Source organism: Rhinichthys klamathensis, unplaced genomic scaffold, assembly GCF_029890125.1.
Source record: "Rhinichthys klamathensis goyatoka isolate OS25496 unplaced genomic scaffold, OSU_Roscu_1.1 h1tg000092l_1, whole genome shotgun sequence".
Classification (NCBI taxonomy): Eukaryota; Metazoa; Chordata; class Actinopteri; order Cypriniformes; family Leuciscidae; genus Rhinichthys; species Rhinichthys klamathensis.
Genome location: NW_026606631.1, coordinates 265,909 through 291,412, shown reverse-complemented (window position 1 = coordinate 291,412; position 25,504 = coordinate 265,909). Strand labels below are relative to the sequence as shown.

Sequence of the window (25,504 nt, the reverse complement as noted above, 5' to 3'; positions counted from 1 at the left end):
GCGTTGGTCTTCTCATCACAGGCGTTGAGGCATCCGAAATCCCCGTGAGAGGCAGGATACCAAACTGGAGCCTACGAACGCCATTTTTCTCGGGACAAGCGTCCCGAGATAACAGCAGAAAGGCAGATGGGAAATAATTAGCATAGCTGATGTTCATAATGATTTCCATTACACGGGAGTAGGTGTTAGAAAACCATAATCTCACAACTCTCCGTAACCCAAATTCTCCGCAACCATACGGACCGACCCGTTTGTCTATAAGGCTGTCGAGCCCCACTGGTGCGTTAAGCAGTTTCAGTGGCAAACGGTTCCGTATGGCATAGCAGAGGACTAAAAGGTAAGCATTATGTGAATGCTTGACTATATTAGCCCGGTTCTGTCAACACTGCACTGGCTCCCTATTAAACATCGTATGCATTTTAAAATATTGCTGACTACCTACAAAGCACTAAATGGTTTAGCTCCCCAGTACTTGAGCAAGCTCTTAATGCGTTATAGTCCTTCACGTCTATTGCGATCTCAAAGCACATGTGGGAACTGCAATAACTTTATCAGCGCATATGTTAGCCGAGCACTAACATGAATGACTGTAACAATAAAGTTTGTAAAACAAATCTTGCTCAATCCTTATTCATTAACGACAGACAATCTGCATTAACAGACACAATTTTAGGTAATAGTGGCCCACAGCTGCTTAGCAGAACTGTTTCAGTAAAACAGTAATAACTGGAGTTAGCCAGTTAGCCGGAGACATGCACAATATAAAACATACTATGTATTTTGAACACCATGTGGAAAATATATACATCAATAATTAATCATACTTACAGGTTGTGATTCTGAGGAGCAAGCTGGTCCAAATACTGTCCCATCTTTCAAGAGCAAGCGTTTTTGCGTCAAGTTGTTCGCAACCTTACAACTTTTCAGACCGTTTACATTCACAGACAGGTATATTACACACTGCATGAAAGGGAATATTAAAAAAATCATAATAGGGGCACTTTAATTATGTATTAGTAAATGTTGAAACCAATAAAAGCTTTAGAAGTATTGTTCATTCTTAGTTCATGTTAACTGTTGCAAGTAAGGAATTTGAACTGCACTTCTAACTGTAAGATCTGTTAATTGTTGCTAGTTTAAGAGCTGTCCAGTTGAAGTTTCAGTTGACACTTTGAGCTTTTAATGAAGTAGACGCAGGTCTGCTCATTTCCAGCATCTTAAAATTCTATCCTCTTTCTTCTCCTTGTAATACACTTCTTTTGAATATGCCATTACTAATCCTGCCAAAATTCATCTGGTCATCTACCGAGGATGGGACTGTCTTGCATAGCATGTTCATTATTTTGGGGCCAGAGCACTGAAGAGTGAGTTTGTTTGGGTGTCAATTTCTATTTCAACAGTGTTTCTCAGAAATCGCTTACTGCACATTTAACTTAGTTGCAAATGTCTGTTTATCTTCTCCCTCTCTGAGCCAAAGCCTCAGAACTTAGTCAGTCCACTTTTGTCTCCCTACCATTGAGACTAGGTATGTGCTGTATCTGTTATTGTCTCACTGGATGAATCAAACAATCAAACACAGATCTAATATAATGTTTAAAAATGAAAGCACATATACTGTACATAGCAGACACCTTGTCACGAGCCCCACAAGCATCCGTACAGCATCAGTCCAAGGAGGAAAACACCTTTGAGGTAATGAATGTCTGCAACATCTCACCATCACGCATGGATGAAGTTAAACGCCACACAGCTGATGACTCCATTCTACAAATGCTTGTGAACACAATCAGACAAGGATGGCCAGCCAAACTGCACAGTGTTCCCCCAGCAATGCGGTCATTTTACCCGTACAGACATGAATTGATCACAGACAATGAAATTGTGTGGAAAGGCCACAAAGTTGTTATACCAGAAACACTTCAGCATGAATACACACAAATTGAACATAGGGGTCACCCTGGAGCTGAATCCTCCAAACAACTTGCCTGTGGCATATTCTTTTGGCCTACCATGACAAAAGACATTGATGCTTACATCACATCTTGCGCCACATGCAACAGCACCAAACCCCACCAGCAGAAAGAGCCCCTTCAGCTGCACGATGTTCCAACCATGGTCAACAGTGGCAGCTGACATCTTTGAGTGGAACAGTCACCAATACTTGGTGCTTGTCGACTCCTATTCAGGCTGGTATGAGATCGATCAGCACCCCAATCTGACTTTAGCAAGTGTCATACTGAAGCTGAAGAGACACTTTTCTGTTCATGGGTCACCTCAAACCCTCTTCACAGACAATGGGAGACAGTTCGTGAGTAATGAGTTTAAAGATTTTGCTATGGCCTGGGACTTCGTTCACAAAACAAAGACAACATGCTTTTGAAGCGCTGATTAGTGTAGCCAATCAGAGACATATATACTGAGCGTGTGAACGCAATGGCCAACCAGAGGTGTTTAAGAGTCCGTTCAACAGCGCTCAAAATGCTGGTCTCGATGCATTTCTAAAATTTCAGTACTGACTTGGTACCAAAGTCGGTACTTTTGACAACACTAGTCTAAACATATCTAAATGAAAAACTTAGGAATGGTATTTGAGCCATTGAGTAAACCTCTGCTCCCATCTAGTGGATGTAGTTGAAAATTCATGTTCATGATGTAAACCAACTTCCACTCCTCCTTACTTCTGAGTGAGAGTAGCCTACTTCTCTGGGCACACACTCCAGGTCACAAACAGGTTAATTGACCCACATGGTGACATGATATTATTGACGTGATGTGCAACTGAGCAGTAAAACCATGATAGCGCATTTCTTTTTTGTGCGGTCTTGACATCCTTCTACATATTCAACCACCAGACCCGTCTCTGGATGATAAGTCTTTGTGGTTCCAGGGTGAACCAGGGAGGGATATACTGCAACATAGAGTGCACAGAATTACAGAAGAACAAATAGATGTCCTGGAAGGCTATTACCTACATTGGGTTGTCGCTGCTTAACTGTCACTTCAGTTCCCCAATGGACAGGTGCCATGATCCTGGATCTCAGCAGAATGGTCTCGGGGTTGTTCTCTGACTCTGGTAGATCAAATTGTCCATAAAATTGTGGCAAATGCATGTTTGGCCTTTCCTTGGCCTTTGGCCCTTCCAATCAATGTCTCTACACCTCAAGTGCCAGTTTCACTTTCAGTAGTTCACAGTTCCCAATGTCTTAATTAATTTCTGAAGGGTATTGTCTGTGTGAGAAGAGAGAAAAAATATCCTACCTTGTGGTGGACAGGTACCTGGCAGCAAGTCAAAGGCATAGTCATAGGGCCTATGGGGAAGAAGAATTGTTGCTTTAGTCTGAAAACCCAAGCTAGGAAAGCATACTCTAGAAATAATTGGGTCAGCTCAGTCCTGATTGTGGTTCCTTCTACCTTGAGTGAGACTGGTAACTCAAAATAGGGGGTTTGCAGCTCCCTGACATCAAGTAGTGACTCTGGAGTGGCAGGTAATAGCTCGAGAGAGGTATGGGAAGACAAACAAGAATTCCAAAAATTAGAACCCCATCCAATCAATAATCCTAAAGACCAGTCAATCTGAGGTCTGTGAAGTACAAGCCAAGGGTAGTCAAGGATTAAGTGTAACTCAGGAGATCTCTTCTCTGTTCTTTGATATTCTGCAGTGACCCATCTGTTCAGGTCACAAGGGTCTTTTTATCCAGCAAAGACAGTCAAGGGTCTCTGAATTCCAAGCTGCTCAGCGAGCGCAGAGTTTTTAAATCTCAAGAATTAGGACACCAGATGCAGCTGTTTTCGGAAAAAAATATTGATCTCAAGGACAGGATTGTTGGCTCAGAAGTGGCCCGTTTCTCTACAATAAGCAGAGTCTGGTTCTCCACAGCTGCATAGGTTCCTCTGGACTTGCCACCAGGGGGGCTGTAAAAGGATTGAGAGGTCCGAAAACTCCCAAGTAACTGGTGCTTGAGGGAGGCAGGGTTGTAGCCATGTATATATGGTTGTGAGCAATATCATGGCCTCAAGATTGGTAACTGGCTCTGTGGTGGCCAGCTCATCCTCAGTCGACATGGCCTGATTTTCATGATAAGCATGTCACTGCTGGTAACAGAGGATTGATGCTTCCACAGGGCGGTTGCCCAGTCCAGCGCCCTTCCTGTGAGCAAAGAGATGATGTAGACGACTCTGCAGTGAAGCTTTAAGGTTTAAGTTGGAAGGCTAGGCAGGAAACCTCAACACCTCTCAGGATTTCCATTGAATTTCTCCAGTGCAGGCAATCTTTGGTCAGAACAAAAGCAACTCTGATACCCACTCAGATACTGAGCATCTGAGTGAATAGAATCGGCAGGCCTGGGTTGATACGGCTGGAGTATCTCTGTCAGGATCTCTTTGTGGAGAGGAGATGGCAGCTGCTTGATATGCATTCCCCATTTTTGGGGCCTGGAGACTCATCAACTGGGTCAATGCTGTCTCGTTCAGTCTTTTGTTTTTTTGATGTGCCTCTCCTTGTGGGAATTGAACTCCAATCTCTCAGACAAGGTGTCAGCATTTTATTCCCCTGATCTTCAATAGCTGGAAAGAGAATGATGCACCCAAGTGCAAAGAGTGAATCTAGATTTTGTGGGACGTGTTGAGATGAAGATGCTGCTCGCTTCTGTGCATGCACATTCTGAATGGCCAGTGAAACCATTAATGCCCTTGATTACCTCCGAAAAGACCCTCCCAATCCTGAGAGAGTTGTTTTCATATTGTGGACAGCCAGAACAGTTCGTCATTGTTAGTGTCCCAAGAGATAGAAAAATTCCTGCACGAAAACATATTCTTTCCAACCCATACATCTGTCTGGCAGAATGTCTGGTGCAAACCATAAAGCATTTACTGAAGGCATCAAAAGGTGGAAGTGCTACTCGAACAAAGGTTAACCATCTTCTAACTCCGATACTGGAACACCCCTCATTACTTATAACCTGAACAGTAGCTCTCTTAATGTAAAGGCAACTACTGATCTTTTGAAACCTACTACTTCAGATTAGATTAGTTATACAGGACTGTCATCGTCATGGTGGTTTATGTTATGGATGTTAAGGATGCCACATACTATATAAAACGTGGCTTAATTTTCTTGTTGTCCTTTTTCTCTGCATAAACTCTTTATCCACAGAACCATGTTATTGATACTGTGGGAGAAATAATAACTCAAAAGTGAAATAAAATTGCACAATGTGGACAAATACTAGTTTCTGCACAGATCAGCACAATGCATTCACAGAAAATGTGGTTGTGACTCTGGAAAGCTGCAATAGTAACAAACCACAGAGCTGAACAGCCATTTACAGTGCCAGGCCATGAGTCTCAGGACAAAAGTTAGGGCAGAGTTTATAGGTTAATTGAGATTAGGTTTAGTGGTGGGGATTTAGGCATTCAAGGTTAGAGTTAACCCTGGCTCTTAAGTGGCCTTGCCTTTGGTGGGACCCTAGATATATCCTACACAAAAACACGTTTCTATTGGGTTCTATTGAGTTGTTTTAAAGCATCTTAACAGAAAATCAAGGCACAATTGCTAACTGTGCCCCTGGCGGAAGAAAAAAACAATTGAGAGAAACCAGACTCAGCTTGGGTGCTCATTCTTATCTGGGATTTCAATGAATGTACAAATACTAAATATTGTCTAGTTACATGGTTCGTGTAAAGTGTCATGTTATAATGATTAGTGTAAATGATTATTCCTATCTTATGGACTGGGCTGGTGCAGTGAAGCATCCTTTGCTTTGACACAGGATGTGGATTTAAAGTTTTTTTTTTTTATTGATTCCTAAATGACAGGAAGAATGAAAGCAGTGGTCATCGAATAAAACAAACTAACGTTAGTGGAGTGATAGTTATTTTTAAAATGTGTAGACTTGGTTCTGATTCTTGCAAACCTGACTCATGGAGTGTAACAACAGTGTTGATACATAAATTAGGAGCATGTCTGGCTAAAGAGATCTTCATTCTACTCTTGAACTGAGATGACAATGTTTCAATGTTTAGGAGTCAACTGTGAAAAGGCTCTGCATCCATTTTGGATTTGTATAGCCCTAGGTACTATCAATAGGACAGTAACACTTCACAATAAGGTTCATTAGTTAACATTAGTTAATGTAGTAACTAACATGAACTAACAATGAGCAATACATTTGTTACAGTATTTATTAATCTATGTTAATGTTAGTTAATGAAAATACAGCTGTTCATTGTTTGTTCATGTTTGCTCACAGTGCATTAACTAATATTAACAAATACAACATTTGGTTTAAATAATGTATTAGTAAATGTTGAAATTAATATTAACTAAGATTAATAAATGCTGTAGAAGTAGCGTTCATTCTTAGTTCATGTTAACTAAGGTAGTTAACTAATGTTGACTAATGAACCTTATTGTAAAGTGTTACCAATAGGACTGAGTTTTGAGTGAATGTAATGAGCATGATAATAATGTCATATAACACCTTGACCATTTAGGGTCTATTTAGTCTCTTTATGATTTCCAGATCATGCTCATCAGGACAGTGATATGGGTGAAACTCTCCAGTTGAATGCCACTGAGGGATTTAGACTAACAAGGTCAATAGCAAGTCAAAATCCAGGAAACTGGCCTTATCCCCAGAGTTTACAAGAATCAAACAGTGATGAACGGAAGTGCGCCACTGCAATCTAAAGCCGGCTCAGACTACATAAGTTTTATGATGATTTATCGCAAATTTTTTCCCCCTCTTGACAATCTGAGGAAAAATCTTGTCAAAGACCTTTGTGGTTTCCGATGTTTGACACTTAATCTGGTAATATGAGGCACCAATACAATCTTAAAATTCCCAATCTGCTCACAGACACATAAGGGCCACCCCGATAATAAATACGTTTAATATTTAGGATTTTAAATCGGGATGATTATGACTATGATTACGTCTACTTTTACAATAGCTAATGAGTGTCTACAAGGAGACGGAAGTGAATAAGAGACATTTTGAAACTCTGGCCCCGAAACAAGTTGCTGTACGAGTCTGTTGGACAGCAGAGATGGAGGAATAGATTGTGGATGTCACAAAGATGAATATGAAGAGGAGAGTCCAGAGGTTCCAATACGAGATGTCTTTAATAATAAAGTAAACTCATAAAGGAGCGTTTTCACAGACAGAGATTAAGCCTAGTCCTGGACTAAAATGGCCCTTTAAATCATATCAACTGAAATCTGCTTTCTCTGTCATGGTTTTAAACAGTCTTAGACTTAGTTTAGTACAGTTTAATAAGCTGATTTCCTGGAGGAAGACTAGAGCTACTCCAAAACTAAATTGAGGCTTAAATTAAACCTACTAGGAGACAGGTTTAACTTCAGATCAAGGTCGTTTGTCAAAGAAGACACATGGATTACTTAAACTCGTTCTTGCAGACAGAAGTGACCCATTGCAACATTATGATGAAATAAGTTTTCAAGATCGTTTTCGTATGCATAAAGTATATTCAACTGAGATTTCTTCACTTTCAGAACCCAGGCTTTCATCTCTGACTCAAAGAGGACAGCCTGTTCCAGTTTGTCTGCAGGTGCACATAACTTTAAGGTTTTTTGGCATGTGGCACCTTTCACAGAGAAACTGGGGATTTATGTGGTGTCAGTGAATCAACAATATGTAAAGTCATTCACAGAGTATGCAGGGCCATTTGTGAATTAAGAACACATTAAATAAACTTCCCTGAAGCTTCAACCCAGGCTAACCACAAAATTCTAAGAATATGGGAACTTCCCAGGAGTCAGGTTGCATTTATAGATGAAACCCATATTCCTATAAAATGTCCCTCAACTCCAGATGCTGAGGAATTCAGGGACCGAAATAATTGGTTTTCCATAAATGTCTAAGGTGTGTGCAATCCCCAATTGCAGTTTTCAAACATTGTTGCACGTTTGAAAGGTGCTCATGATTCCCGGATTTTCCTCAACTCATCTCTGCACACTCAGTTTGAAAGAGGAGATCATCATGGAATATTGCTTGGTGACAGTGGGTATATGCTCAGAAGAATCTTTAGTTTACACCATTGCACCCAACAACAGCTGAACAATGGCGCTACAACCAGGCTCATAAGCGCACTAGCGGTCTAGTAGAGTCGCTTTCAGTTTCTTAGGAAAACACTTCGGTTCAAACCAAGAAGATGCTGCACTGTCATCATTGCAAAAGCTGTTCTTCACAACTGAAACAGCAGGGAGATGAAGATGACAATCCAGATGTGCCACCATTTCCATCAGACCACGGAGAAGGACATGCATACAGAGATGCGTACGTTGTGCCACTTTAAATAGATATATTTACATTGTTTACCTGTTCATCCTCTCAGATCTGATTCATTCTCACATGTAATGAGCAAATAAAATATATTTTAAAAGTAAAATGGATATTTTGTCTGGTATGTTACAGAAACAGCCATAACATCCAACTTGACTTATATTGAACAATATTTATTCCACAGATTTATGTACTGATGTCACATTTGAGACTGCTGCACCTCTCTCTTCTTCATCTTTATCTCCAGTTCTACTTGCAGTATCTTCATCTTCATTTCATGCTCCTCCTTAAGATACTTCAACGTTCATGGAAATCAATAGCAGCCTTTCATGGACAGTGAGTCTTTTCTTAGGGTGACCAGTTCTGGCAGACTGCCATATGACTTTCTCCTTAAAGGAGAACTCCGGTCAATTTTAACATTGAGCTCATTTTTTTGTACATTTGGAGTGCTGTGAGTACAGACAAAAACGACAAAAATCGGTGTTGCCTACACCGTGTTATCCTCTTTTTAAAATTCGCACCCTGTTGACTTCAATGGGGCAAGTTCTAAACCTGCTTACATACCTGTATTTACTTCCTGTTTTCGTTCGAAGTCCACAGTAGTCGATTGTTGAGGTCGCGCACGCGATCATTGGTAATATAACTAATGATCGCGCGCGCGAACTCGACAATCGACTACTGTGGACTTCGAACGAAAACAGGAAGTAAATACAGGTATGTGAGCTGGCTGAATTAACATCATTTTTATTAATATCTTGCACATCTATTGCAGTCCGATTGACCGTGGTCACTCTTAATAACACCACTCACATGGCTGTGCACTTGTAATGACACATTAAAGGACAACTCCGGTGCAAAATGAACCTCGGGTGTAATAACACATTGGTACAGACTAAATCGTTCCCTGAGATTTGTTTTCATGATAATCGAATGTAAAGAGTTTTATCTCTAAAAACAGTTTAGCTTATAACGCTAGTATATTGGGCATCGAGTAAGCAAAAAGAGATCGCTAGTTAATACCATTAACAAGGCTCAAATTAGCCCCACACTAACACGGCAGCATAATGAGTGTCCTTACATGCAAACCGAAGCATTGAGAACTTTGTAAGTGTATAGACAGTTTAATAAGAAGATACTTTACACAGACAGTACAGTTAGCGCATACAGACAGCAGCCATCTTGGAAAACAGTCTCGATTAGTCAAACCACGAACACGGTGATACGTGAGCTGAACTGTGACTTGGAATCTCATATGGTCCGTTGTTTCCGGAAGAAAGCACTGAGCGCATAAGAGAAGCACTGAACGCAACAGAGAAAATAAAAAAATAAATATAATTTATCTTATCTTCAATATCTACACGTACTGTTCGCTCACCTTCGTGGTTCTATTGATCGAGACTGTTTTCCAAGATGGCTGCTGTCTGTATGCGCTAACTGTACTGTCTGTGTAAAGTATCTTCTTATTAAACTGTCTATACACTTACAAAGTTCTCAATGCTTCGGTTTGCATGTAAGGAAGGACACTCATTATGCTGCCGTGTTAGTGTGGGGCTAATTTGAGCCTTGTTAATGGTATTAACTAGCGATCTCTTTTTGCTTACTCGATGCCCAATATACTAGCGTTATAAGCTAAACTGTTTTTAGAGATAAAACTCTTTATATTCGATTATCATGAAAACAAATCTCAGGGAACGATTTAGTCTGTACCAATGTGTTATTACACCCGAGGTTCATTTTGCGCCGGAGTTGTCCTTTAAGGTTGTTAAGAGGCTAAAAGCAGGTTTAGAACTTGCCCCATTGAAGTCAACAGGGTGCGAATTTTAAAAAGAGGATAACACGGTGTAGGCAACACCAATTTTTGTCGTTTTTGTCTGTACTGACAGCACTCCAGATGTACAAAAAAATGAGCTCAATGTTAAAATTGACCGGAGTTCTCCTTTAAAGCTGCAGTCCGGCATTTTTCCTCTTTGTCGCCATCTCTGTTCGAAATCTGCAATTGCAGTCATTCGCGGAATAATCAACTTTACGTGGGTTGTAGTTCAACACCCTCGACACGGCACAGCGCGGATGAACACAGTGTTTGAGGAGAGTGTGCAGCTGTCAGTCACCGCGCCGATGTGGATATTGTCATTCAGAATCACAGATTATTCTTTTTGGAAGTATGACCAACATAAGAATTTTCACCGGGAAATGTCATCTGAACTAGTAAGAAACATTCACTTTTGTTCTGGTTCTGACATTGCAGTAAATCGCGCTGATTAAATCTAACAATTGCTTATAAATTATCATTTCACGCAAAACCGTGCAAAGTAGCTATACTTTGTTCTCAAATTGTTAATGTTAACAACGTCAGCAAGCATTGCGTGACTACATCATGTAATGTCCTTCCGATATTATCCTTGTTTTCGCATGGGTCCGGTTGCAGTCTCTTTTTTTCTGTAGCCACTCCGAAGTCCGAACGAAGTCTTTTGCATGTTACAGCGGGTGAGTCTCTAGTTGTCACTGATGATGATCGTCGTTTGAACCTTTCTGGATCCGCTATCAAATTGATAAGTTTAATTATATCAAGTGCTGTGAGAAAAGGCTATAAATCTCTACCCCCAACATCCTCACACGCAATATAGCCTACTAGCCGAGACTCCTTCTTTATGTGTACAGATGTGACGTAATGACGCAAAGACATGCTCGAATCTCCCGCGGAAATCCACCAGTACCACTAAAATTAAAAACATTATTACAAGCTTACCGTTTTGCATCGAGCTAAGGCAAGCAGATAGTTTTGAACACTGGCTGGTTATGTATTTTATCAAATATGTATTTTGGATAATTTTTAACCCCAAAAAAGCTACGGACAGCAGCTTTAAAACAAGACAAGTTCATATATATGGTCAAATAAATACAGATTAATGGGAAGATTTTTGATGACACAAAGTAAATTCAAGTTTGAGAGAGAAAGAAAAGGGAAAGTGAAATGTATTTATATACTTAATGTAGGTGTGCGTAATCCATCATCTGAACTATCAGATGGTCACCATCTGGTATGTTCTCCAAAGGTTGCTGGCTCTCCAATATTCCTGTCAGTAACTCATCCAACTGGTCAGCTTCTTTATTTGCAGGTCCTCCGCCAGGCCTAAATCTCTCTCTTCGGGCTTCAGCAGCAGTTTTTTTAAGGTTTATTTTTACATTCTTCCACAACCCCTGGATATATAAAATAACTACTGCAATGACAGTGATTTAAAATAAACAACAACAACAACAACAACAATGTTGTCTTCGTGACACAAGTCTGTGCACAAGTAAAATACATTTATTTGAAAATGATGTTAAAGAATGATTTTATTACATTATAATGAATGTTGCAAACCGCGTTACGGTATTATGGTAATTATGGTAAATACCAAAAGCCGACGTGGAAAATGCACATGACCACCCCCTCATGTGGTATTTTCCACTGGGCAGCTCGTAGAATATTTTGATGCACGAGTTGCCGAGATGAGATAACCTTTGACCTTTTCAAAATGGCGGAGAGCAACGCGAGAGTCGTGAATGTGTAGTACAAAAATCTATGTACCGTCTATGGTACAAAAATATGTACTATTCATAATCTAGAAAATATACAGCATATTATTTACCGTTTGAGTTTTGATAAATCATTTTATTGCTGTAGCAGATGACTTAAGCAATCTAAAATAGTTTTAGCTAAATAACAGGTCTGGATCTCCATCTTTTTACCACATTACGACAACAAAAGCACTTGAACGCAACACACTGGTAAATACCAGTTCACAAGTGGAAAATATCATATTTTCCATAGCACGTGAACACACCATTAGTCTGGGTCTTGGAGAATCTGGGGCCAGTTAAACACAGTCACTATGTTAAGTCTAAGAACTAACGTTAGGCTGACCAACTTGCAGTTAGCCAAAGGATTAGACTTACTTTTCGGATTCAAATTAGACCAACCTGTTTAAGTAACTCATTTAAAAAAGTTATAACCGACTAACTTGTAAGACTAGACTAAGTAGTTTATGCATCTTGACTAAGTCTGTGCCTAGTTGGTCAGGGGTTCATTCTAATCTAAAGCAAGATAATGATCCAACACAACACATTGCCTACCTCCTAGAAAGAATGCTATGCTGTTGTGTGTTATAAGTACATTAAACTGTGAACAATTCAAAACATTTAGGTGTTCTAAATAATTTGATCAGCAGTGTATCCACACATGCAATTTGTGAACATTTATAAACCTGGTTTGGTAAAAATCTTTCACATTTTACAGAAATGTTTCACTAAAACGCACCCCTGCCACATTGATGGTATGGAGCATCCGGACCCACAATTCACCGCGTCGCTCGTCCGAAAGTCACATGACCATGACATTAAAGCGGAAATGACAGTTAGCGATCCACAGTCTCACGGCAGATAAAAGGTAGGGATCAAAACATTTATTGTGTGTTATTATTGACAGAAAACGTTTAAATTACACATGAACTTGCCCGCTTTTATAGTGGTTCTTGACGATTTCAAGTATATTGTGACTTTTCTCTATAAATTATGTGCTGCTAGTCAAACGTCGTCACTGTCTTACACATACATTAAACTTAAGATTATAAATTATCATAAATCTTTATTAGCTGCAGAAATTATATTCGGTTGACTCTTTCTGATGTCTAATTCGGAGGCAAAAATAAATGTGTTTATAGTCACCCGACCCTGCTGTATACCGAACCTTTTAATAGTTAACGTTAGATGATTACTGTTTGTTTGTGTCTGATCATCACAATCGGTTTCTGACCTATGAAACTGTCAGACTCGGATATTCACAGAATGTATCATGACACCGGTTTATAAACCACATATTCCGGTTTTACTGTTGACTCGCCTAACATTTTTTTAATGCTTTCACAGTTTATGTAAAATCTTCTCGTATTAAACTGTAATATTGCTGTGTGTGTGAGGTGCTCAGATGATCACTGTGAGTTTTAATGCTAGATGAAACTCCCAGTAAACGCACACGACGTCTATGGTTTATTATCGTCTGATTATATTTCACAGTAGATGAGTGAATATGAGTGATGATGAAGGTGTGTGTGTGTGTGTGTGTTTGTTTCAGGGCTGTGATCTGTGATGTGATGTGATGATGGCAGCTGCCAGTGTGTCTCAGTTTGCCAACGTTCAGGCCACAGAGAAATCACAGTTGACCTTGAAAGGTAAGGAAATCAGCTTTTTTTTTTGATCCAGCCTGTGTTAACATCAGCACTTTGCACTGTAAACGACTGATCTGAAACTGATCGTTTTGATGGGATTTATCAGCTCATATGACGCATCAGCTTGCAGCATCAGAGCTTCATGTGTTTTTGCACTATGCAGTGTTTCCTCTAGAGGGTGATGTGTGCTGAATAATTTACTTCATATCTGCTACTCCAACTATGAGCGTTCATGTCAGGACACATTTACTCACATTTCCTGGTACAGGAATCAAAATTATAAATGTTTTTGCCACCTTGGAGTCATGGTTTCACTTTATTTTGACGGTCCCTTTAACACATTCTGTTGACTATAAGTAACGTTGCAGCTACATGTCTACTAGCTCTCATTAGAGTGTTAGTAGAGTATTTGAGACTGTTAGGGTTAGAATAAGTTAAGACTTGTAGTTGCAAAGTTACTTGTAGTCAGCAAAATGTCTGTTGGGGGAACGTCACAATAAAGAGTTAGCAGATATTAAGCAGACAGTGTACTAGTACTCTAATGAGAGTTAGTTGCCATGTAGTTGCAAAGTTACTTATAGTCAACAGAATGTTCAAAAGGGACCATCAAAATAAAGTGTTACCGGAACCATAGTCATTGCCACTTAGTAATTATTGATATAAATCTGTTGTCCATTAACCACCTCTAAGCAGTAATATGACTTGTACGCTGAAACTTTTCATAAACGTTGTCTGCTCTTGAGAAAAGTCATATAATAAAGGATGCAGTTTGTTATGAATTTATTATTGTGATGTTATCAGAGCCGGCCCTAAAGGGCCACAGTTTGCTTGGTATAAATAACTTTGATAAAGTTCGCTCGTATCACTCTGTGCATTAATGTTTGAAAATAAAGAGGCATCACTATCAATCTGGTGCAGAAATTAGAAAAAAAACGAAAGAAAGGAGCAAGATAAGGGTAGTCTAAGTATTGAATTCTGACAAGATAGGATACATTTGTTGAAATGGTGGTTGCTGCTTCGTGTCTTATCGGTTTAGTTCAGCATTTCGGGAATGCTGTTACTTGAAGACGCTGTGCTTTTGTAACAACAGTGTCACGGTCACCTTGTAATATATTGTGGCAGTGAATTTGCACAATGTTGTTATCATGGGCACTTAAAAATTCAGTGAATAAATCTAGACGCCTTCTGAATTGTTCAGATTTTAGTTGAATGAAATTGCACATTCACACTCTGACAGTAGGTGGTTTATATGGATCGGCAGAAAAACAGTGCTTATTCAATTACCCCTGTACATAAAGCAGTGCAACTTTCTGTATCTGACACCCGCATTTCACAGAGAAGAAATTAAGTCAAACAGTATGTAAAATGTTTTCAAATAGCCATTTAGATTTTTGTATTTGCTATGGTGTATTTGCTAACACCAAATACTTAATAATGTTTCCAAACTTTTGTTTACACACATACATTTTTACATATTAAACTGAACTAAAACATGCCAGTTCAGAAGATATTTCTATATATTGGTTGAAAATTTTCAGATTTTCTGATCTTTATTATTGTACTTTTGCACTTTAGTCTGTTTGAAACATTTGTTTACTTTATACTTTTTATTAATGTGTATTGTTTTATTGTATTTGGTAATTCACACTACAAAAATGGTATTACTACTCAGCGGTTTATTATTTTTCTAGTATGTTTAAAGATAAATATTCTGAGTACACTTTACAATGAGGTGTCAGTGTAGGACGTATGTTGTGTACATTGGGGCATGGGAGTGGTTTGGTGAAACCGTGCATGGGACCTATTTTAAAAATCTGCTTTGGGCCCCAAAATGCCCTGGATTTGTTACCTGGTCTGTTATTTCTGGTATGTTGTAAATTCAATAACAGTGAATATGATATGAGATTAATGGTTTTAATGATTTGGATCATTTCTCATTGACATTTTGCAAATCTTCCTCTATTCAAGAATGTTTAGTGTTTTTCTGTTGTACTCATTTGACAGTGCTGTCTGCTAAGCCTCAGTCTCCTAAGCTCCCCAGTCGTCACTCTCGTCTGAGTTCATTTGTGGAAGTGACCGCTGACGGTCTGACCAGTGAAACGAAGAAAACAGGCAAACGCACTGGACACCTTGAGCTGCAGTGGAATGAAGACCTCACCCTGTAAGGCATCACATGACTAAGTTTATATATATATATGTTACTTTTTTCATTTCTCTTTTAAAGCTGCAGTCCGTAGCTTTTTTTGGGTTAAAAATGATCCAAAATACATATTTGAGAAAATACATAACCAGCCAGTGTTCAAAACTATCTGCTTGCCTTAGCTCGATTCAAAGCGGTAAGCTTGTAATAATGTTTTTAATTCCAGTGGTACTGGTGGATTTCCGCGGTAGATTCGAGCATGTCTTTGCATCATTACATCACATATGTACACATAAAGAAGGAGTCTTGGCTAGTAGGCTATATTGCGTGTGAGGATGTTGGAGGTGGAGATTTATAGCCTTTTCTCGCAGCACTTGATATAATTAAACTTATCAATTTGATGGCGGATCCAGAAAGGTTCAAACGACAATCACCAGTGACAACTGGAGATTCACCTGCTGTAAAATGCAAAAGACTTTGTTCGGACTTCGGAGTGGCTACAGAAAAAAAGAGACTGCACCCGGACCCATGCGAAAACAAGGATACATACCGGAAGGACATTACATGTAGTCACGCAATGCTGACGTTTTTAGTATAATTTGCACGGTTTTGCATGATATGATAAGCGATTTTTAGATTTAATCAGCGCGATTTACTGCAATGTCAGAACCAGAACAAAAGTGGATATTACTTACTTAAAAGTGGATGAAAATTCTTATGTTGGTCATACTGCCAAAAAGAATAATCTGTGATTCTGAATGCCAGTATCCACACCGGCGCGGTGACTGACAGCCTCACAGTCTCCTCAAACACAGTGTTCATCCGCGCTGTGCCGTGTCGAGGGTGTCGAAGTACAACTCACGTAAAGTTGATAATTCCGCAAATGACTGCAATTGCAGATTTCGAACAGAGATGGCGACAAAGAGGAAAAACTGCGGACTGCAGCTTTAAGTATACAATTTGTAAAAATAACAAATAATTACCTAAGACCATTGAATTGCTCTATGTAATCAGTAAAGTGAAGAAATCTGCTTTTCTGTGCTGGTTGTGTTCTACCTTTTTGTTTGTTTTTATTTACGTCTCTTAAAATCTTTTCTAAAAAGCCCTTCCAGTTTTAGGGGACCGTGTTTAGTCATAACCATGGTCCATTTGAGAACTTATATATTTATTTTCACAGGAACGTGACTCCTCAGAGTCATTTGGATCTGAAGTTGTGGAGTTGTCACACTTTGAGAAAGGAACTTTTGGGCAGTGCCACCATTGACTTACTGGACACTCTCCGAACACATGATGGCAAGAGTAAGTTGTCATCATAATATAAAATCCCAATAAATATATTTTTTACATTGATTCTCTTAGTTAATGTTGAAACAACAAAGACAGTGTAACGAGGTTCATTGATAAGGGAAGAAGGTGGCGGGAACCGGTGAACGTTTCACAACTTTAAATTCAAAATAAACAAACACAAAACGAAAGTTAAAGCAACAGCCGCTCACGGACGACTGCCTCACACACATAAACAAAACGTAACATAAATAGTCCAGGCCTGGTCCTCTCTCATCCTTCACTGTCGTCACTCCTCCTTTTATACTTCCGATGCTCCTCTGTGAGAAACTCGCTTCGTTCTCACGGCCCTCGGCCTCGTCCTGCTTGCCACAGACAGTATTTTAAAAGGGACCTATTATGCAAAATTCACTTTTGCACGGTGTTTGGACATAAATGTGTGTTGGCAGTGTGTGTACACAACCACCCTACAGTGATAAAAATCCACCCAGTCCTTTTTTTTAAATCCCCATAAATCATAAGCAGTGTCTCCCAATGACCTGTTTTCAGAATGCAGCTTAAGTGACGTCACTAAAGCCACAGGCCCCGCCCACGAGTGTTGACAGACACTGCCGTTTAAACATAGAACCGCCCTTATCGAGTTCACAGCGAGTTGAGTTGTACACATCCGCCATTGCTGCACTGACGAGAATGTCTCCCTAGAGTTGTTGGTGTTATGTAGCTGGTTGTATTAATCCACATAGCTCTATTTACTCCTGAAATCTGAGCCTCTGAAGACGAGGTTGATTCATTTTGTTTTTGAAGAAAATGCTCCCTCACCTCTACCAAAATTCGTTTATGTCTGCTCGAATCATTTTACACCCGACAGCTTTTTGAATGAGGCTCAGTATAAAGCAGGTTTTGCAAAAAAGTTGCTCCTGAAGGATGTAGCAATGTCAACTGTTCGTAATCCAGCTACACATCTAGAAGTAAGTATTACGCGTTTGTTTTCCAAATTGCCTTTGAATTTGTCAAGCTCATAATAACATATTAGACTTGTAAAGTTTGTGATAGCATGTGATAGCAGTAGCACCATGAGTCCAGCTATGTTGTTAGTTTTTTATCGCGCTGATAGTGGAATCTTTATTTGTAAAGGACAGCACATCAGAACAGAGCAGCCAAACAAGAGATATTTCTTGCCAGACAGACGCAAAAAAGTCTGAAAAGTGGGGCGGGAGCAGCACCTCATTAGCATTTAAAGGGAAACACACTAAAATGGTGCGTTTTTGCACAAGCCCAAATTTGGCAATTTTAAAATGCTATAAAAAATTATCTGTGGGGTATTTTGAGCTAAGACTTCACATACACACTTTGGGGACATCAAAATAATTGTTTTACATCTTGTGAAAAGGGGCATAATAGCTCTCATTTAAATATTTATTTAATTAATGGCATCTTTTTTCACTAAGTACTATGAATGAAGGCCAGTATCACAGTTGTTTTATTTTTTTATTTCTGGGAATAAAATGAGAAATTATAGCCATTCAACATTATAACTGAAAGCCAACAGATTCTGCGTTAATTGTGGTAATTATTTTAAACAGTTTAAACTAGGGATGCACCGAAATGAAAATTCTTGGCCGAAACCGAAAACCGAAAAAGAGAAAACCAAGGCCGAAAACCAAAACACCGAAAGAAATTATGCCAATTATTAGTACCATTGCATTTATGGCTATGACGACTGTGTACAAACTTTACTAAAATCAAGGCATTGCAATTGCATAAATTAATATAAAATTTTCAAAGAATAAATCAATTACAAATTATGCAAATATTTATTTAGCACATTGCAACAATGCACAGTATAAAATTCAAACTAAAATGTTTAACTTCACCCCACTCATGTGTACATTAAATAATAATCTACTGGCCTGCAGAAAGGTTTTAAAATTAAATGTTCTCTCATAAAAACAAAGCCGAGCACGAACTTCTCATCACACCAGCACCCAGATTGCACGTCTAAATTAGTTGCTTGATTATTGTTTTACATGATTATTTTTGTATTGGTGGTGGTATACTAAAAAACAAACATTATCATGTGTTTATCTTTCTTCTTCTCAGCGATTCCTGATGATTAGAGGACAGTTACTTGAGTCGCCCCCTGTCGTTTCAAAGAATAGTACAACGGCGAGCGCGTCAAGTATAAATGCCTCAACTGTTTGGAGAGGTGCGCGCGCTGTCTGTTGAGACTCGCAGGCGAAAGTATAAACAAGGCTTCCGTCTCCTCGGGGGTTCAGATATACTGAAATACATCCACACCGCAGACATGTTGCTTCAGACAAGCACGTGCAAGTTTCTGTTTGCGTCGTGCAAGTTTCTGTTTGCGTCATCACAACATTTCGGCCGTATTGTTTCGGTGATAAAAGTCTTTCCGGCCGAAAATTTTCGGTGGCCGAATATTCGGTGCATCCCTAGTTTAAACAGTTAAAACATTTAAACAGTACATTTTAATTTTAGTTTCAGTACAAAGTATTTTTTCCCAGCCGTAATATTAAAGGGGTCATATAATGCCATTTTTATACGAGTTAATATGATTCTTTAGGGTCTAAATGAAAAGTTTGTAATATACTTTAATTAAAAATTCTCATTAGTATTGTAAGAAAACACAAATTTTACCTGGTCAAAAACAGCTCTGTTTTCAGCACACCATTTAAGTGCATGTGTCTTTAAATGATAATGAGCTTCGCTCACCCCGCCCCTCTGTTCTGTGGGGCGTTTTGACACAACACACGTGGAGTGTTGCCTTGACAACAGCTGAGGGTATATTTTGGAGAAAGAATGGCAGCGGGAGTCTCTGAGGACACATCTGTGCAACCGTATCAATTTGATTTTTTGACATTACTTCTTAATCAGTAACAGACACCGTTATAAACCATCTACAAAAGTAAGCTTAGTGTTTATAATAGACAGTTTGTAATAACACAATAACCATAACACGTTGTTCATTATAAAAGTGGGATTATGAATTATATTGAGAACGTCATACATAGAAAACATGGCGTAATGTACCCTGAGTGTAAACCTTAGCCGCATTCATCGTGAAGCGTGCAAGCGATTTGCAAAGATTCATATAAAGGTTAATAAAACTTTACACTCACTTCTTCTGGAGGTGCAGCAGGAACACGAATAGTTGGTACCGATCCTTTATTCAGGAGCAGCTTCTTAGCAAAACCAGCTTTATACTGACCCTCCTTTATAAAGCAATCTGGTGAGAAATGATTCGCGCAAACATGAAAGCATTGACGTTGCTCGTGGGGAACATTCCCTTCGAAAACAAAACTCAGCCACTGTGTCTTTAGCGGTTCGGATTTAGGAACATTAAAATGACTGCTGTGTTCGTTATTACACCCAAGAACAGAACACCACAATCGCTTAGACGCCATTCTGCTCCAGCGTATCAACAATGGCGGACTATGATGACAGCTCGCTCAGGGCGGGTCTGTGTTGAAACGCTGCTGTCAATCAACTATCGTGGGAGGTCACACGGTCAGACGGCTCGATTTGAGACAGGGGAAAACATATAAGGAGATTAAAACAAAAACACTGGATGGATTTGATCATTTATATGATGGTTGTGTACAGGCACTGCCAACACACATTTCAGCACAATCAACTTGTAAAAGTGCATGTACCATTATAGGACTCCTTTAAGGTTAAAATCACCTCAGATCTTTATAACTCCTTGTAACTGACATTAAAGCAAAACAGGTCTTATTTTTACAATTTAAATATACGGCGGGAATGTCTCTGATTTAAAAAAAATCTGTCAAGTCACCTTTATTTATATATCGCTTTATGCAATGATTGTTTCAAAGCAGCTTTACAGTGATATTAAGGCTCAATCCCAATTCACCCCTTGGCCCTACCCCTCCGTTTTGCGCGTTCACGTCAAGGGGTAGGGTGTCCCGATTCTTGTTTAGATCGAGGGGTAGGGCGAAGGGATACATAGGGGTACATAGCCCTCGAAACGGAGATTTTTCAGAGGCACACTCCAAACGGAGGGCTACGAGAAAGTTAGCAGAATACATCGCGAATCATCGGTGAGATGGCTTCACAAACGGTTAAACATTTAAATTTAGCGCCGGATGACACCACCGTGCACTTTATTTACTCTTATAATAATGATATAGTCATTTAAATTAAGAAATTGTATAATAAATTACCTTTCCGAAACAGAAAAGACATACATTTCGAGGAAGGAACGTTATAAGCATCATGTTTCCTCAAAGTTAAGAGCAGCTGCGCTGATTGTCAGTCGTTGTCATGGAGAAATCCTGTAAAAACTCCGTAACGGCAGAGCCATCGCCGACGACTGATGACGTATCGGGTTCATGAAGGGTTGTTCCATTTCGTAGGGGAATATTTCAACCCCTTGGCCCTTGGAACTCTGTTTTAAGGGCCGAGGGGTACACTCGAAAACAAGGGGTAGGGCCAAAGGGTGAATTGGGATTGAGCCTAAGTGTCCCCAACTGCCCCCCCCCCCCTTGTTATTAATACTTTTGCATTTTTGGTTCTTTTGACACTACTGGCCAAAATATTTTGAATAGGTCTGCATGAATTCCTTTCAGCTCAGTGCAGTGTTTTTCCTGAACATTTGAGGTTTGACTTTCAGCTGAGTCACTCCGCAATTTTAGTCCTGTGTTTTTTTTTGTTTTGGTCAAGTTGGTAAAGTTGTTTCTGAGTCAGCTTTGTGCTTCACATTGTTAGAGAAATTCTTGAAATTTTGTCTTTCTGGCAAGAAGACAACTGCTTTTGCATCAAAAAATTATTATATGTAGATCCAAATCAACTCAAATCAAATCAAACGTGCAGAGAAGCAGCCCATGGTGCCCATGTTTTTTTTTCTTTTTCCACCAAGACACGCACAAGTAATTTTTATGTTCTTTATTGTTGCACAGAAGAACTTCGTACAAGTTTAGGATGACATGAGTGTAAATGATGACAGATTTTAAATTTTGATTGAACTGTTCTTTTACCTTTCTCTGACTTTCTTAAAAAGAGAAAGACTGTTTTTATATTTACTGTTATATAAGGTTATGACAGCAGTTATGTCAGCTCGTGTTCTACTGATGATTTCTATGATTCAAAGACATGTAAAGGCTAATGTAGGATTGAATGAAATCTCAATGAACAGCTGAGCACTCCCCTTTTAAACCAGCCTCTCTTCTTCCCTGCTATTTTAAAACACCAAATATGAACCAGTGAGTGTTTTGCCTAAACAATGAGTCTGTCAAATAAAATGTCATGAATGTAAGTTGAATATTTAGGTTTTTAATAAAGAAACAAAAACACAAATGTATCTACCAGCACTAGAGCCCTCTCTCTCTCTCTCTCTCTCTCTCTCTCTCTCTTTCTTTTTGACTGGCAGTGGAGAATGTTCAGCTCAGTCTGGTTCTACAGACCGAGAACAAAGGCTCGGTTGTAGCAGGAGGTGAGCTCAACGTCTGTCTGGATGGCCTGGTTGTTGATCTAGGATCTCTGCCCAATGGCAATGCTGCCTCAGACAGTAAGTCCTGTTCACAGACACACATGCACACTTCATAGAAAACACTTGTAGAACACACAGCACACATGAATAAATGCACATTCATGAGTTTGCAAAGCCTTGGCTGTGACTCCACCTAAACTAAATGCAGGAATAGAGGAGGTTGTGGTGAGAGAGGTTGGTATGGAAAGAGTCGAGTTTGACCAAGCGGATGCTCACAAGAGAGCTTTTCTCCTCTGTCTACTCAAAACTGACAAACAGAGCCCAGGAGGTCAGTGGGTCTATTGACCACTCACAAACCTAATCTGTTCAGACTCACACACACTCATTTTTCATTGGGAGTAAGTTGCTTTGTAATCAGAGCATTCATGTGTCAAAGCATAAAGCACAGAGTGAGTTAGACAGTGCACAGGTACTAAATTGATTCTGTAACTGTAAAAAAACTGATATAGTGAGTTTATATTTACATTTATGCATTTGCCAGAACCTTTTATCCAAAGCAAATTATGCTGCATTCAAGGTACACATTTACATTTGATCAGTTCTTTCTTTCCCTGGAATAAAACCCTTGACATTGGCGTAGCTAGCGCCACGCACTTCTGCATGCTTGAGCTTCAGGAAAGCGAGTCTAGTTACTGAATGACCATCTATAGCTAGTAAAAAGATTCATGTGACTTACTCTTAACTACTCTGTGAAGCATAAGGTGTGTGCTGCAATATATAGAGCACAGGCACAGTCAGTCAACATATAACAATTTAATGGTTATTTGAAGCCACAAGTAGAGAAATACAGAGAATGTGCATTAAATGTATCTAGAGTTGTCTTTAAACTGTGAGATTCAAACAAGATTCATTTTCCTGGAGAGGTTGGTTGCAATTTCACCTTCAAAACATTCCCATTGCTAAACCCTCAACCTGCCAATAATTTTTTTTATGTCTAACTCTATATAACTACTGTAGGTAAGGAGCACGTTGTCACAATGGAACCTGCCATTCAGTAGCCTATTATTGCTTTTTAGCCAAATTTAAATAATAAAACAATTCTAAAGCAAAACATTTACTTAAACAGCAGAATATATAAGCATTATTTTGAGCAGAAAATGTAATTAGGACATAACAGTTACAGCAAATGTGACAACCCCAACCTGAAAAGGGTTATCACTCTGCCAAATTATGTTAGTTAAAAAACTACCACAGCAAAAGTCACAAACAATATTACAAACAATAGGATAATAATCTGTCAAAGCACGTTGTCTTTTTCCTGCTCTCTCCCACACACTCACTTGCACACACACAGACATTCACATGCACAGAAACTTTTTCTCAACGCTGCTTCATGACTTCATCAGTAAAATGTTTCTGCTACTGAAAATCAAATGACATTTCTTAGTAGTGAGGTGGTAGTGTTGATATTTTTAAAGTAGGCATTATTATAGGCATAGTCGTGCATCATTTTTCAGTAATTTAACAGCCTTTCGTTATATTCCATGCGTAAACACACAGTGCCCTCTACTAATATCGGCACGCATTGTAAATATGAGAAAATTCTTGGCTATTCATCCTCTTGGTTTTTCATTTAAAATATTCACATTATTGCCTTAAATTAAGAACATTTGTTTTCTTTCGATTATTTTACTTTATCATAAAACAAGTATTTTCTCAAATATTAAATAAATATTGGTATGCGTGTATTTACTTTGGGCAACCTGACTTCCTTGTGTGCATAAGTACAAATAATACATGCCATTATTACACGTGTCAAGCCATCTTCCTTATTGTGTGTGTGTGTGTGATGCCAATAAAGATTGTCCACTTCCAGGCTGATTCTTAACATCTCCAATTGATTTTAACATGTTAATTATTGATAGTGGAACTGATAGTGGAAATGGGAATTTTCAACAATTGTGCCATTTTCTTATAGCCCTTTACTGATTTGTTTCATTTCTGCACATTGTTACTTTATTCTTTGGTCTTTTCTATTGTGATGGAAGAGGAAATTGGCCTGCATATTTATACACCAGTTAAAAAACAGGAAGTCATTGCTGACCACTAAAGTATTCCTAATCACTCAAGTAACCTCAGTGTACAAAATGAATGGCAATGTGACCAGTTAGATATTTTTACTCATGACGCATATTTTTTTTTCGGCGTGCATGTTAACCAATAAGTGCATTCACACCGGGAGCAGGAGCGGCACGTGAGCAGCAGTGAAGCGGGGGTTTTGGCACAGAGTCTATTTTTACTACGCTGCTCACGCTCAATTAAAGTAAAAGCACACTTTGGAAGAAAAAAATGAATATGATTTTACACAAAAAGTGCCAAAATGCACAGAATAAGCATGTCTAGTGTGTTTTAACAAGAACTGGAGTATGTCAGAAAAGAACCTCCCCATCTTAACAAACTTTCAAGACCATCAAGTTTATAAATGAACAACTTCTAAAAACAAATTTAGAGTTGTCTTTGTAAAGAAATGCTTGCTTATATGTATCCTTGGAGCCGCTGCTGTGACGCTGTACAAACGCTACAAGTGTGTGAATACACCCGCAGCTGCAGTGACCGCAGACGGTGTAGATATGCTGACGGTGTAGTTACGCTGACGGTGTAGTTACGCTGATGGTGTAGTCACGCTGACGGTGTAGTCACGCTGACTGTGTAGTTACGCTGACGGTGACGGTGTAGTTATGCTGACGGTGTAGTTGCGCTGACGATATAGTTATGCTGACGGTGTGGATACACTGACGGTGTAGTTACGCTGACGGTGTAGTTGCGCTGACGATGTAGTTACGCTGATGGTGTAGTTACGCTGACGGTGTAGATACGCTGACGGTGTAGATACGCTGACGATGTAGTTACGCTGACGGTGTAGTTACGCTGACGGTGTAGGTACGTTGACGGTGTAGATATGCTGACGGTGTAGTTACGCTGACGATGTAGTTACGCTGACGGTGTAGTTGCGCTGACGATGTAGTTACAGTGACGGTGTAGATACGCTGACGGTGTAGTTACGCTGACGGTGTAGTTACGCTGATGGTTGTTAAAAGCGCTA

At 39.3% G+C, this 25,504-nt stretch overlaps 1 protein-coding gene across 4 annotated transcripts in view; it reads left to right on the top strand.

Annotated features, from left to right (window-relative positions):
* wwp2 (WW domain containing E3 ubiquitin protein ligase 2) overlaps positions 1–25,504 on the top strand; it is a 99,910-nt gene that overhangs the window by 20,597 nt on the left and 53,809 nt on the right. For 2 of the 4 annotated variants that reach the window (XM_056252064.1, XM_056252060.1), the window contains exons 1-5: positions 12,662–12,732; positions 13,417–13,513; positions 15,515–15,671; positions 16,828–16,949; positions 22,342–22,479. In XM_056252064.1, the coding sequence (XP_056108039.1) occupies positions 13,441–13,513; positions 15,515–15,671; positions 16,828–16,949; positions 22,342–22,479 (490 nt within the window). In that variant the 5' untranslated portion in view covers positions 12,662–12,732; positions 13,417–13,440. Of the gene's footprint in view, positions 1–12,661; positions 12,733–13,416; positions 13,514–15,514; positions 15,672–16,827; positions 16,950–22,341; positions 22,480–25,504 lie in introns of those variants that run through there. The other 2 variants (XM_056252061.1, XM_056252062.1) reach the window with 2 other exon arrangements.